The sequence below is a fragment of the Vanessa tameamea genome, chromosome 23 (genome assembly GCF_037043105.1).
Source record: "Vanessa tameamea isolate UH-Manoa-2023 chromosome 23, ilVanTame1 primary haplotype, whole genome shotgun sequence".
NCBI lineage: Eukaryota > Metazoa > Arthropoda > Insecta > Lepidoptera > Nymphalidae > Vanessa > Vanessa tameamea.
In genome coordinates, this window is record NC_087331.1 from 5,367,126 (window position 1) to 5,383,015 (window position 15,890).

Genomic DNA, 15,890 nt, shown 5'->3' on the forward strand with positions numbered 1-15,890 from the left:
TTTAGGCGAACAACTCATACTAAAAAGATCGTTAACCTCTCCACCCGGACATGTGTGCTCAATGTACAGTCGCAGATCTATTATTTGACGAAAATATCGTCTTAAGTATCCAGAAGTTTTCAGGAATTATCGTTAGCAATCTCTTTTATAGAAAAAATAAGCCAGGTACGGTTTTTCAAATTTCATCAAACCTATTCCATGAAGCCGTTCATTAATTTTCAATAAAAATCATCCTCTTTACCTGCTGTAGTTCCTTCATAAGTACCATTACTTTAATTTAGATTTTAATAAATGGATATTGTCAATATAATACGCTCATTTTAGTACAGTATCAACTACACCATTGTTCATAGGTATGAAAATGCGTTTAAAATTTGACAAAACGTCCTCGTGATAAATGGGTCTGGTTAAAATATGGGATGTCAAAATAGAAATATTGACTATGCGACATGTTCCACGCAAATTGCTTTAGCTGATTTATGCTTCGGACGTGACCTCGATATATCCTAGACCAAAATAAACTGGTGCCACTATCGGGTCATGAAGGCAATGGCCATCGCATTTTGAGCTGTCACTTCTTATTATTGATTGAAAATATTTATTGAAACTTGTTACTATTATATTTGGTGAACATCTAAAATTTCATTGCAAGGGAAACTTGTTAAATAAAGTACTTATTAAAATTAAATTAGTACAAAACGTCGTCGCGTGAACGATTCACTAATTGCAGCATTGTTTGACTGCTTTTCCCAGATATAAAAGATTAAGTTGCCATATTTATTTACAGTATCCTGCGCCCGAAATCAACACGTGATGTAAGTAAAAAATGAATTTCCATGTAGTCCTCTATACTTATAAAGATATGATGCCGGTACATTATGTTATGCCATCTATTCTCTACGCAAAATACGATAAAATATTCAGCTAAATACAGGAAATTATTCCAATTACTCGAACAATGTTTTCAACTGAATAATTCGTTGAATACGACATCAAAAGCATATGTTATGCAAACGATCAAGAGAATCATAAGATTAAATTTCAACAAAGTTCTCTTTGATGAACGCGAGCTGTAACTGATTCTTTCAAGCCAAACTGGTTGTGCTAATTTCAAAGAACATTTCAACCAGTAAATGTGTAATATTTGTTTTTGTTATAAAAAAATAATTAAGTGACTTTAATTCTGTTATTGATCCTTGATGTCTATTACTTTAATTAATTATGATTTAGGTTGATGTATTTTTGTAGTCCATTTGTGTTAGCATTATTTCAATGTAAATATTTCATTATTTTTATGTATCAAAAATATTGTTATACCATGTTCAAGTTAGCTTCATCTTTTTGACGGACGGGCTAGTGATGAGAAACAGAAAATATAACATATATAACAGACGATGGAACGATGGAATGCGTAATTCAAATTAGAAATATTTTTTTTTTTACTTATTTTTCTAAAAAGAGTTATACCAGCTAAAGAGACCCCAACTAAAACCCCGTTCGTAACAACAACTTAACAATGATCTTTAATAAGGATTTTTGTAATCGATATTTGTAGCAGTTACTGCCTATTATTCGCGTCCCTACCGACCGACCGTTGCAACATTGTACAAGCGTCTATTATTTTCAGTGTAGAAGCAATAATATATAATAGGAAAAATCTTAAAATTTTCGGATAACGCTTGAATCTTTAGGAACTTTTGTATTATATGTATTATTTTCAACTCGGCAACCTTCCAGAAATAAGCCTACTCATAGTCATTTCTTAAAACCAATACGCCTCGGGAACCTTCTAGATATAAGCCTAATCATTTCTTAAAGGCAGGCAACGCACCTATAAGGCCCCAGTGTTGCAGTTGTTCATGGGCGATGGTAGTCACTTTCCATCAGGTAAGCCTACCCGCTCGTTTGCCAGCTATATAATAAAAATGAAAAAAAACCTCCAACCCGGATTGAAGCAGCATTGTTTAATAACATTCTCCTCGAAGGGGCAGGAGGCCTTATCTTTGGCAGTGGGATATGCTGTTACTTTAAAACTTATCTTTTTTTTAGGAAAACACAAACGATTTAAAATGTAATTAATTGTGCATAACGCGGGATAAATGGCAGTTCTGTAACTTTACTACCAAAGAACGTTATCTTTTAAGTTTAGTAATTACAGGAAGGTACGATTTCCATACAAAATTGCAAATTTTTCAAGGTATTTCATTTTAAACCACCGCTTTATTGGACCGAATATATCAAAATAAGTTTTATTCAAATCGATCAAGCCGTTTTTGAATTATGAGATTAATTAACAGCAACTGATTTTTACATTTATATTCTGTAATTATAGGATCCGTTTCATTACCAAAATCCGTTCTAGTGCAATGTAAGATGCAAATTTTGTAACTGAATATATAAAATTAGATTAAAATAATATTCAAAATGTAAAGCGAAATACGCCAAAACATAATATTAATTTCGCAATAAATTTTACCGGATAATTTGGGAATTTATTTGAATGTTCGTTTACTTCGGATAAAGATACAATTGTGATCTCTATTTCTTTTGCATTAAAGATTGCAATTGATTAAATAGCAAAAGTAACGCGTAGTATATAGGACATCTTTATTATAATCCGATGTCATTATCAAAGTTGTAAACGTCTGCGAGTCGATATTTTATGTATGTATACATAATTCGTAAATAATGTACTTAATAAAGTAATATTATTTTTTAATACAAATACCTAAAGATGGACTAAAAAGTTCAAAGATATTTGTTACAAGTATATTAAGGATTTCAATTATGTAGTTACTGAAACGAAAATAATGATCATAGCAATAGTCTGGGGCTGCAGCCGATTAGGATAAATTCATACGATTTCTTACAATAAGATTCCATTATTTTTAAAATAAACTCAGCGCTACTTAAAAATACATATCTAACGTTATTAATGCTAAAACAAAACTATGTTATTAAAATTAAGTGTTATTGTACCCAATAGATAATATCACGTTTAATTTAACGAAGACTCAATAATAAAAATAAGATATTGTGTAATATGATTGACGAAGGTGATAATTCCAAATCCGATTAAAATTTAAAAAATGATTAAGATATATTTGCACTACAAAACAAATTAATCGATAATATTACATCTTAAAATAAATTAATGCTATATATTCGATTCGGCGTCTCGACTTTTGTCTTCAGTCATATTGACTGTTAATTTAAATTTTAATCGATTTAATTGCATTAATATTTAAATAAACTTTTCTATCCTAGTCTTTATATCCTATAAATTATCTCTAAAGTTTGTGAACGTCTCGCTAGATAAATCAATCAAATCACCGCCAATCCAGATATGATATTTTGAATTCTTTACAATCTCGTTTCCGTTTTGGTCATAGTAAGACTTCTGCTCTGATTAGTGCAAATGTGTTACAAAAATAACAATAACAGTCTGTATACTTTGATGATGATGACTATGAATATATTGAGTTTGAGTTTGAAAACATTATTTACCGATAATATTTATCATCTGTAGAAATTAGTTTTGCTAACACTGCCCGAAAACAACTCCATAATTCAAGTATCAACAGCAAAACTAATAGGAATAACAAATGTATGTAATCATTTTCAAAGTCGTATAAATTTGGCGTTTTACGACAAAATAATAATAAAATTTTATTCCAATAGAATAATATAAAAAATTAATAGTCTAAAATTTTTTTAGAAAAAAGTTAAAGTGTATACTGGACAAAGCGAAACTATTTGCAAATCAAAGAAGTTAACGCCAAGAATAACGAACGAACAAAATTAGTTATCTTTATTAAAAGATTTTTATTTTTTATTATTCAAATAAATGGAATAGATTATACAAATACATGTTAGAGGATTTTCCTTACGTTAAACTACATCGTTTTAAGTGTGATTATGTTTTTTAAAAGGGCCTAAATTCATTGGAAAAATGGTCCAACAGACTAATATACTGTGCTAAAAATTAATAGAGTACATTCTACCCTAAGAGGTAAAAATACACACCAATGAGTTATACAAAGAGGTCTTGAGTTAACGTAATATTTTAAATTAATCTGTAAATCTATCAACTTCCATGCGAACAAAGCCGCGGGCAACAGTTAGTTGATAATAAAAGACGTATAAAAATCAAACGAACAGATAAGTACATTTAATATCCGTGATTGAGGAATATAAAATCGATGTCACAAAATCACTTAATATTTGGTGTTTGAATACTGTTTAATGCGTTATCATTCAAATTTCATTTTATCACTTCTTGCGTCATATACAATTAATATCACTTCATTACATACCCTACTGTAACCAAAGATAAGACACGATAATAACATATACTAATTATGGCAATTGTAATGGTAATGCTATTTCCCATACGCAATACGCATACTCAGAATCAGTCAGAATCTCAAGACAGATCTGGTCGAAGAATGTAATACCAATAAATTTAGCTTTGTCTCATACAGATAAGCTTGATGATCCCATAAAAAATATGCAGTTTGTCATTAAATTAAATATCTCCGGTGATTGCATGATCAATAGATAATAATTATAGTCGGTTGCCACCATTCTTGATACAAACCAAACTACTATTAACATAAAACAAATTTGATACTTGCTGTTCGATGGTCATAAATTACGACTCATGATATTATATTAAATGGCGTTAATCTTTTAAAATAGTACTATAATTATTATATTCAATGTGGCATAACTTTTTGGCATGCAGCGTTCGATATGTCTAGTTTCAAAGTTTTACTTCAACGAAATAGTGATAATATTATTATAATACCATAATTTATATTACGTTATGATTAAAAAGGAACCTATAAGATATAATTCAATGAAACAATGAAATTAAGTTTGAAAGATGCTTATATACTTATTTATGTTGTAAGACGTTTTCGAATTCCGATTTCAAAACAAAAAAAGAAGTCGAATTCAAACGTCGTTTCTAGCAACCACGAAGATATTTTCCTATAGCTTAAATTATATACATTAATCTTAGAATCGAATTATTCTAACCCTTCATTTATCTTACTATTCAGTGAGTTTTAACTTTAATATTAGTTTTTAATAATTTGTAAACAATATTAATGATTAATTTTATGATGATACCTAAGAAGAATAAAATAGACGTTATAATGGCTATCGTTATAAGAACGAATTTAATCTCATAGTAGTCAATCCAAGACATATCAGATGCAGGCGATCGCAGGTGGCTTCCACCGTATTTCAAGACATGCTCCACCCACCAAACTGCGTTGTCAGCGGGCTTGATTGCATATGATCTCATCAATTTTTTCAGTCTGATGATGTTATCCTTGAAGCTAAAAAACAATAAAAAAATGTTTTATTACAAATTGTAAATAATGCACCCAAGAAGAGTTTCTTAGATTTTAATCACCGGGTTAAGCATACTTGTTATAAGAATAATATAATCAATATAAATCAACGGCGACTAGTTGAAGCACTGTATCTGTACTACATAACATTGCAACTGCATCGAGCATACTTGATTTTAAGAACATGCTTATTAAGAGCAAGCTGTTTAAATGTATATTATTAGAACTAATTTTTAATATTCTGTAGTCAGTTTATTTATTTTTAATATTTACCTTTTATCTTCAATGACAGTTTTGATTGAACTTTTGAAATCGTTCTCTGTTAAGGACATTAGGTCATGTTGTAATCCGATTTTGTGATGAACATATTTTTCTACATTGTACCATTGATCGCCAAGCATTGGAATACCAATTAGTGGCACCATTGCATCAATAGCTTCATCAGTCGATTGTAGACCTCCTTGAGTTACAAATAATTTAACATTGGGATGATCTGAAACAGACAACATTTTTGTAAAGTAAAAAAATTGGTGCATTTCAAAAGCATATGTCGTAAGAAAAATCTAATATTGAAATTAACATGCTTACATCAGCATTTATATTCTTTTATTTATCATTTACAGAGTTAATATGAGGTTAGATTCTGATATATTATGAAACTTACTTAGAACGTCAGTTTGCGGAAACCATTTAGATATTTTCATATTCTTTGATTGTCCTGGTAATGTGTCCTTATCCCATTTCCAAAGTACGTCATAAGGTAATTCAGACAAAACTTTTGTCATTATTTGAATTTTTTCTGGTGGCAAAATAGATGGTAAAACATTTGTACCAAAACTTACGTATATGACGCCATTTTTCGAAGAGTCTAAATAGTTCTTGAGATCCTGTCAAAATAAATAATAAGATTAAAAGACATTTATTTACCATTTTTATAATAATGCCGGAACTCAATTTTTTTTTTTTTAATTTACCTTAGGTAGCTCTTTTTGAACAGATTGGTGAATGCCACCAATATAAACTATGCTTGGCGGTACAGGACGATTATCTGCCCAAATAGGATGTTCGTTTAGAAACATCATTTGAATTTTGTTTTTGAGTACTTCATATCTAGGCACATCATTGCCAAAGTGTTTTCTCATTATTTGGTTATCAAATTCTTCGGTTTGCGCAATTAAAAATTCCAGACCCACGTGTTTTAATATTTCCAAACCCCTTTCCCAAAGTGATAGATTATATAATCTCTGTCGACCTGGTGTGGGATACAATAACGGATGTGTAGGTGCCCCTAATGAATTATATTGGAATGGAACTGCACCGAAAGAACTAATCACAATTACTGGTGCGTCGAAGACATGAGTCACACCCATGAGCGGACGGTTGCAAGCTTCAAGTATAAGTAAATCAAAATACTTTCTGTCTTTATTTTTAAATATGTTTCTCACTTCTGGTGTGTCCATCTGAGAATCGAATATAGTTGCAAATCTTTCGAAAATCAGCCTCACTTGAAGCATTAAATTTTGTTTTTTTCCGTTGTGATGTACAAACAATTCTTGCCATTTACTGTAAGAAGCATCGCGTACATCTATCTCTGTTAGGTTTGCAGGAGCTTTTCCTTTCGGGTATACCGGATCGGGTGTGACGACGATTACTTCATGACCTCGTCTGGCTAATTCGTGAATTATAGGTCGGAAGACAACTTGATGGCTAATCGAGGGAGTCGGGAAAAATCCTAATATTCTTGCTCCTTCTATTCCGGTCACTGATAACACGAAAAGCGCAAGAATATTCGTTATCATGCGTGCCATGTCTTGTTTTGAGTTTGAGACTGATAAGAAATTGTACAACCTACCTTTATATAATATTTTGGAAATATTTTCATAAATGTTATAATTATATGTTATCAATAATTAGGTAGTTTGTTGATTAAAATTACTTGATGTACGATAATTTAGTCCTTGACTAAAATATTTTTTATCATAATTCAATAAAATTTTTAGTTATTTTTTTTACTAGCTTAATAAAAATTAAAAGCTGTTATTTTTACCTTCATTTTTCTACAGTTCGGTTTCTAAAATATATGTTATTAAATAGACTCTTGAACGTTTAGTTATTGCAAACATGCATACAATTTTAGATCTTTATGAATAATCATAATTTACAAAAAAAAAAAAAACTTACATATTGTATTTTGTATAATATAATGTAATAATCTCGAGTTATCTGATAATATTTGTTAAATATATTTTATATCTAATCTGCAGCTATTTTGACATACTTATGAATACTGAAGTAAAAAATTATTTGGGTAAGCATTCTCAGCCTTGTATTTTTGTCATTGTCTCAACATTGTAGAATATGTATATATTGACTATACTAATGTACTAAATTGGTAAGTAACTCTGTCAGTCTATACAGACAGCTGTCTGTTGCTCTTTCACAGCCAAACCATTGGTTACTTTTTGTTACCCCTAACACCTGAAATTCAAGCAAAGTAACGAGCGACTACTAATCTTTGATATATTTTGTCCTTATTATTAAACTGGCTTACTAAATGTTCAAGTCGCAGTGGTAGAATATTCGATTTTAGAAAACGACAAAATATTAACTTTAAAAAAAAAGTTTGCTTATAATTAATATTGAAAATTCGCGGAAAAATCTTATATTAAAGAAATGATTAATAAAGGTAATAAAGAACTTATTTGATTAAGTTGCTTAGAAATTTTCATGAAATTATTACGGAATATTATCTTCTCTTAATAATTATATTTTGTATGTCTTGTTCCTAAATTGTGAATTTTATTGCAGTCATAAAATATTCAATATTAATAATAAAATACAAGTTCAGTGCTCATATGACTAGTTACGCGAAACTAGTGTTTCCAACATAATTATTAACAGATGCAGAGTGTTATTACACCAGCACTAAACGCTACTGCTCCGCACCCTTGGTTCGTAACGTGATATATTATATCTAAGGCAATTTTTTAACCATCGTATTGGTTGATCCTGAGATAAGTGCATTCAATAAATAAACGAACTCTTAAACTTTATTAGTAAAAAATCAAGCGTGAGATGTTATTGACAGTCTTCAAGACAGAGTAGGATGGTTAGTAGTTTTTTGTAAACACTTACTAGTAATTAACTGTTAAACTAGGTATTCATTCCTCGTCAGGGCATCACGATAGTATACGAAAGCGACCCCGTGGCGTCCACATGTCGAATTATGATACTACTGGTTTTTTTATGCGTATCTATGGGCATCGACGACGACCCGACGCGATGCCGACGCTTGGCAATTAAAAATATTTAAACTTACATAATAGATGTGACGATAATAATTATATTAGGTTTAAAATATTATTTTTAGATATATATTTTTTTGAGGGGTTTTTTAAATTTTTTAAATTTATTTTTATTATGTCCTTTTTAAAGTAGGTATAAATATTAGGAAGGTATTTATTGTGATTAGTTAGTTGAGTTAGTAAATTAGTTAGGTACTAGGTATCATAGGTATAAATATAGTGATAATTGAACCTAATTGATCCCATTTAATTACCCATCTTCGAAATCTAAACCTTACCCTAACATGGCATATTTGAAGTCATAGTTACCTTACCATTTTCTTTCAATGTCATTGAAGTAATACGTATTAAATTTCGAATGGATATATGGAAGGTAGTCAGATCCCCTCATCAACTATTAAAGAGCAGATGATTATCAAACGGCTGAACAGATTTTCATGAAACATGGCTAAGAACACTGGGGATAAAATTATCTATAACAAAAAAAATTTAAACGAAAATCGGTTCATCCGATTGGGAGCTGCGATACCACAGACAGATATACAGATACACAACTCATATACCCTTTCTTTTTGCGTCGAGGGGCAAAAATATACACGATCGGGTCTTTTGGGACACCCGATTGCCGACTGGAACAAAGGTGATTTAGCTATGCATTATGTATTAAATAATAGAAACAAAACAACAAATTAACAATGTATTGTATGAATAATTAAATAACAAGAAATAAAATCGTTATTAAAATCGTGTCTGAATTAAAACAATAACTAAGAATAAGTTCAAATAACTATTATACAAAAATAGAAAGATAAATAAATATTGGACAACATCACATACATTACTCTGATCCCAATGTAAGTAGCTAAAGCACTCGTGTTATGGAAAATCAGAAGTAACGACGGTACCATAAACCCAGACCCAAGACAACATATAAAATTAATGGACTTTTTCTACATCGACTCGGCCGGGAATCGAACCCGGGATCTCAGAGTAGCGTATCCATGAAAACCGGTGTACACACTACTCGATCACGGAGGTCGTCTGCAGAGAGAAAATGAAAAAGAGGCAAAGATCGCATGAAGGCAAAATACATTCTCCTCTCGTAGCGATTTCTGCCACTGTTACTGTGTCTGTTCACTCTACTGTAAGCTGCGTAGAATACCTTCGTTCCAATTATCTGTTTTGTTATCAATGTTAAATTAAGATAAATATATACTACAAGTTATTCAGAAATCCCTTTATTGATATGCGATATTACTATTGGCGAATTCGGTAGAGCGTTTTTTCTTCTATACTTTTAATTAGCTTCGTATTTACTTCATAAATATCTGTAGCTAATTCATCTCAATAATTTGGACCAATTTATTTGAAAAAAAAAAGTAAATATTATTATTATTATTTGTCATTTGCGCTCACTTTATACAAATACATTAAATCCATAATATAAACAAAAATATGAAATGAAATCTTCTTTCTTATAAAATATCACCGTTTACACCAAACGAAATAAAATTATCCATAGTTGAAATACATACATAAATTTTACTCTAAAATCCGTGTGAACTGGATTTTACTAATAAATATCACAGGTCTATTGGCGTTTGATCTTAATATTATTTTTAAGCAATCTATATACAAAACTGATAACTAGTTTGAGGATATAACTTAACAGGGCTAAAATAGATATAATGATGGCAATTGTTATGAGAACTAATTTAATCTCATAATAATCAAACCACGACATATGAGCTGCAGGGCTCTGAAGGTGGCCAGCGCCATATCTCAAGACATGTTCCACCCACCAGACGGCTTTGTCGACGGGCTTGATCGGGTTCGACCTCATCAGTGCTTTTAGCCTCATAATGTTGTTTTTGTAGCTAAAAATTGTAAGAAATATAATTATCAATATAACATGATTAATTATTATATATTACATGACGAAGCATAAAAAAATAATTGATAACAATTAATAAAAAACCGTGTAATTGTGACGTAAAATCACTGATATGTTTGCACTAAAATAAAATCAGAACACACGTTGCTATGTCAGTGCAACGAATGTTACAAGTATATATTAAAAAAACATTTGTATCAAAGCTTTTCATTCTTAGTCTTTAATGTATGTGGTATAAAGAGCTTGTTTTTGACTACTGTAACTAATAAAAGCATTGTATCGGCTGGTATGAGCTTCAACCTCTACGAAAGCATAATTAGAATAAGCAATACACGAATTTGTAGTGATTCGTTTAATCATACATACCTCTTATCAGTAATCACAGTTGTTATGGAATCCTTGAATTCCTTTTCTGTTAAAGTCGTCATATCAAGTTGTTTACCGATTCGGTGATAAACATATTTTTCTACATTATACCATTGATCTGCTAACATTGGAATGCCAATTAATGGCACAGTAGCATCGATAGCTTCGTCAGTTGACTGTAGTCCTCCTTGCGTTATGAATAATTTTACATTGGGATGTCCTGAAGTAAATGAGGTTAATTTGATCATTATTATTTTTCTGAATAGGACTTAATGTCGTTTTTATTAAAAATATATTTTTCAACAAGGACTCATATAACTAAAATTTGTGGGCTGTAGAATAATTGAAAGTCTTTTCAGACAGACAAGACAATTTTCTAATGACTATTAGATTGAGATTGTGGTTTAATGTCCCATGATCCCCCTGATGTTAAAAGTTTGAATGGGAATTATTCATTTTTGATGTTGGCAATATGAAAATCATAAGGTACAAGACACATATATATATATATATATATATATATATTTTAATTAAATATCACAAGGGGTGAAATGGCATTTGCATCCAAAAATTAATAGCGCGGTTGTGTAAGTTCAAAGTCATAAATAGTTACAAGTGTACTTTACCGATTGGTTTAGCATTTTAGTAAGTTTAAATGAGCGTTAGAGTATACTTCTTGATATATATGTATATATTCATAAAAATGAGACTTACTTAAGACGTCAGTTTGAGGGAACCATTTAGATATTTTAATATTCTTGGATTGTCCTGGTAGTGTGTCCTGATCCCATTTCCATAGTACGTCGTAAGGTAGTTCAGAAAATACTTTTGCTATAACTTTAATTTTTTCCGCTGGCAAAAGAGATGGCACAACATTCGTACCAAAGCTCACATATATAACACCATTTTTCGACGAATCCAGATAGTTTTTGAGGTCCTGCCAAAATAAATAATTAGTTTATATGATATTATTAGACTTAAATTTTCCAATATAATAGAATCCTCAAAACTTGCCTTAGGTAACTCTTTTTCTACAGCTTGATGTATACCACCGATATAAACGATACTTGGTGGTACAGGGTGATTATCTGCCCAAATGGGATGTTCGTTCAAAAACATCATCTGGATTCTTTTACCCAATTCATGATAAGAAGGGACTTCGCTACCGAAATGTTTCCGCATTATTTGATAGTCAAAAGCTTCAGTTGTCGAAACTATAATGTCAAATGCGACGTATTTGAACATTTCCAAGAATTTATCCCAAAGTGTTAGATTGTATAGCTTCTGTCGACCAAGTGTAGGATATATTAAAGGATGCATTGGTGCACCCATAGCACTATATTGAACGGGGACTGCACCGAAAGAACTTATTGCAATTGTCGGTGCATCAAACATATGAGTAATACCAAAAAGAGGACGGTTGCAAGCTTCAAGTATAAGTAAATCAAAATACTTTCTATCTTTATTTTTTAGCATGTTTTTCACCTGTGGTGTTTCCATCTGCGAATCAAGTATAATTGCCAACCTTTCGAATATCATTCTTATTTGATTTAACACATCGTCTTTATTTCCGGTGTGGTGTTTAAGCACATCTCTCCATTTACTATAAGATACATCGTGGACATCAATCTCTGTTAGATTCGCAAGAGGATTTCCTTTCGTGAATACCGGATCAGTGGTGACGACGGTTACTTCATGACCTCTTCTCGCCAATTCGTGTATTATAGGACGGAAGACAACTTGATGACTTATCGATGGCGTTGGAAAGTATGCTAATATTCTCGCTCCTTCTATTCCTGCCACTGATAACACAAACAACAAAAATACCGTCGCTGACGTACCTGCCATGTCTAATTTTGAGTGCTACACTGATAAAAAAATCTAAAATATACCTTTATATAATATCTTGGAATGATTTTACGCAAATATCATATCGACGTGCTATCAATAAGTAGTAACTCCGCTGATTAAAATGTCTTAGTTCAATAGCTAAGTTATAAGTAAGACATTTTGTAATTTAGCCTAATCAAAGTTCTTGCACGAAGTGACTTCCCTTACGCGCATGCATTATTTTCCTAAGTTGTCACTCAACTATTGAACTAGACAAATTATTCCGCATCATATTTGATGCATTTTTTTTACTACAAAAATGTGCAGTACATCGGTCTTTTCGTTTCTTATATAAACTGATACATCGGGTAGCCGTTGATTAGGAAACATACGCGAATAATCTTGCATTGGTTAGGTATGCATATGGTAAGTTTTGTTCGAATACGAATATCCACCAGCGTCCTTTGTGGTCATTTTATTTCGATTGCTTTGAAACAAGTTGCTAGTTGTTATACATTTTTGGAAAGCTAAGAAAACGGTTATGTTTTTAAAATAATCTGCAGGACAAGTTTCATAACGATTTTTTTAGTTTTTAAGGCTTTTTTGTGGAAAAAAAAATTGAAATAATATCTTTTTCCGTCTCGCATTTTTAAATTTGGACAGTTAATTACTATTTTAATATTGACAAATAACCAGTGTTTAATCGTTTTTATAAATCAGAAGAAAAAAATAGATTTTAATTTATAGTTTTTTTTAAATTTAATATAAATTTTTGCATTTTGCATTTTTGACTTATTTTGAAAAAATCTAAAAAACGTGATAACTCAAAAATGGTTAACTTTTGCATCATGCATATGGGGGTTAAAATTATCGCAAATCATCACCCCTATCACCTCCTAACGGGAATACGTCGAATTACCAATAACCCTGTATAATAATAATTTTAAATCCTAAAATCTAATTTATTAATTTGACAGAAACTTGAGGATAGCCTTTGCTAATCCATATTTACTGACAGACATGACATGAAAATAATCCATAGAAATATTGATATATTTTATTATTATTTTTTGTAATTAAAATAATTATACTATTTGCCACTTGTAAACTTTTGACACTAATTTTAGTACGAAAGTAATTCAAAAAGTACCTAAAGTGGACGTATGTCTATTTCTGTCTATTCAATATTATTAAGCGTATGCTTAGTAATATAAAATCCGGAGAGTTCAAAATCATTAATGAAATGCAGTAATATATATTTCAAGGCCACAGGACTTAAGTTTGAAGATGTAGTAAGTGATCCATTGATTTTAAGTTGACTGGTGTATTATAAAAACGTAGACACTTCTAGAATAAAAAAGCTTTAGAGTTATAATACACTTCAACTGCATGGTTCTTATATGTATTTTTGCTTCATTATTATATCAGGCGTCATAAACAGTGAATATTATTATTTTTTCTTGAATTTCTATTGAAATAAAGATTGTATGAAAGACGATATGGTTAGAAATAATGTTACTTGTGAGATGACGTCCGATAGAGAAGTATGGAAGACATGCTGCGCCGACCCCAAGTAAAATTTGGATAAGGGCAGGAGGATGATATATATCTTGAATTTCTATTATTTTTATTTAAAACAAATAATGTCCGGAATACAACCTCTTCACGATTAAAGTCATTAAGCTAAACATGAAAACAACATACGTTGATAATACTTGAATAAAATTTTATAATAATATTACGTCTTACGGAACTTTAATTTGAGACAACGCTGCATATTATATGTAACAGTTTTCATTCTGTAAAAATACTATCTCGTGAGTATCTATTTAGGCTATCTTAAATGTCGTTATTTATTTCTAGATGTGTTTAATGAAGAAGGAATATATAAATAATACGTATCATCCTGATAGAATTATTGAAAATCATTATAGGTATCAGTTGAAATAAATCTACAAAAAACGATTTTCAGATTTTAGGTATTATTTTCTGTAATAAGATTCAACTGATATTTTTATCTTTATAATTAAATAAATACTTATCTGATATGATAAGCCGTATTACACAATACGTGTATACAATGTGATAAAAACGTAGCAATTATTGGTTCCAAAGGCATTTCAAATTATTGTTTAATAATTATGAATTTCATTTGAGAAAATGCGTAAGTCTAAGCGACTTTCTTGCATTTTTCCTCTGAAGGCTCTTTATTCTGAAACAACGGTTGCTTAACATTTATTTATTTATTTAATCCGAAAACAACAATAGAAAAATCGTCGTCGTTGTACTTCCCAAGTTTCATTTTGAGCGCTAGGTCGGTTAGTTGGTCGCTAATTTATAAAACTTCCAACCTCCGTTTTACCCCCTTAGAGGTAGAGTTTCGTAAAATCTGTTCTTATCGGATGTCTACACCCTTTAAGGAACCTGTCAAATTTCAAGTATTGTGGGTGTTACAGTTTCTAAGATTTCGTGATTAATCAATCAGTTTTTATATATTTTCAAACGACGCGTGCAGATTTTCTTAGAATATTATCCTAATCGTGTTTATATATTCGCTACATAATTTGAATACTGAATAAAATTAATGGAAGACGTGTTACAAAAAAAAAACTTATTAATATTTAAATAAACAATAAAATCGTCGCGAGATTTTTACAAGCATTTTTTTTTTTACAAAATTGGCAAAATATTAAAAGGAGAGGTCTGAGATATATCTCGGGGCACGTTTCACGAAATCGGAGCAACGTCAAATTACTACTTAAAGGAGCAGGCATATTCAGGATTATCTCATTTAGAGGAACATAACTAAACTACTTCTATATTATCATATACTATCATTAAGACAAAGATACGTCTCTAAAAAAGACGAGACATTCTACTACAAGCGACAATTCTCGTACCAAACGATTCATGTGACAGCTATCCAGGATGCAATCCGTTATATATATAATCCTTCACAACATGAACGTAATATTTTAGCATTATTATATACCGAAACGCCCTTCAACATTTTTTCTAGATTCTAGTACCACCGAATAATGAGAAACATCGTTAATGACACCGATGTCATTAACGATGTCAATTTTAAGAAAATATAAAAACGAATTAATTTAATTTATCAATTAGGTTACA

General features: G+C 30.6%; 3 protein-coding genes across 3 annotated transcripts in view; 1 reads left to right on the plus strand and 2 right to left on the minus strand.

Moving 5' to 3' along the window:
* LOC113401904 (UDP-glycosyltransferase UGT5-like) overlaps positions 1 to 15,890 on the plus strand; it is a 160,375-nt gene that overhangs the window by 56,140 nt on the left and 88,345 nt on the right. The window lies entirely within an intron of this gene.
* Positions 5,033 to 7,202, minus strand: LOC135193968 (UDP-glucosyltransferase 2-like). The gene is made up of 4 exons (XM_064218620.1): positions 6,338 to 7,202; positions 6,028 to 6,250; positions 5,637 to 5,856; positions 5,033 to 5,348 (listed from the first exon to the last, which is right to left on the minus strand). The coding sequence occupies exons 1-4, from the start codon at positions 7,169 to 7,171 to the stop codon at positions 5,063 to 5,065; spliced, it is 1,563 nt and encodes a 520-aa protein (XP_064074690.1). The 5' UTR covers positions 7,172 to 7,202; the 3' UTR covers positions 5,033 to 5,062.
* LOC113401897 (UDP-glucosyltransferase 2-like) lies at positions 10,228 to 12,888 on the minus strand. The gene is made up of 4 exons (XM_026641972.2): positions 11,943 to 12,888; positions 11,643 to 11,865; positions 10,929 to 11,148; positions 10,228 to 10,545 (listed from the first exon to the last, which is right to left on the minus strand). Exons 1-4 carry the CDS (start codon positions 12,774 to 12,776, stop codon positions 10,260 to 10,262), a joined length of 1,563 nt encoding a protein of 520 aa, XP_026497757.2. The 5' UTR covers positions 12,777 to 12,888; the 3' UTR covers positions 10,228 to 10,259.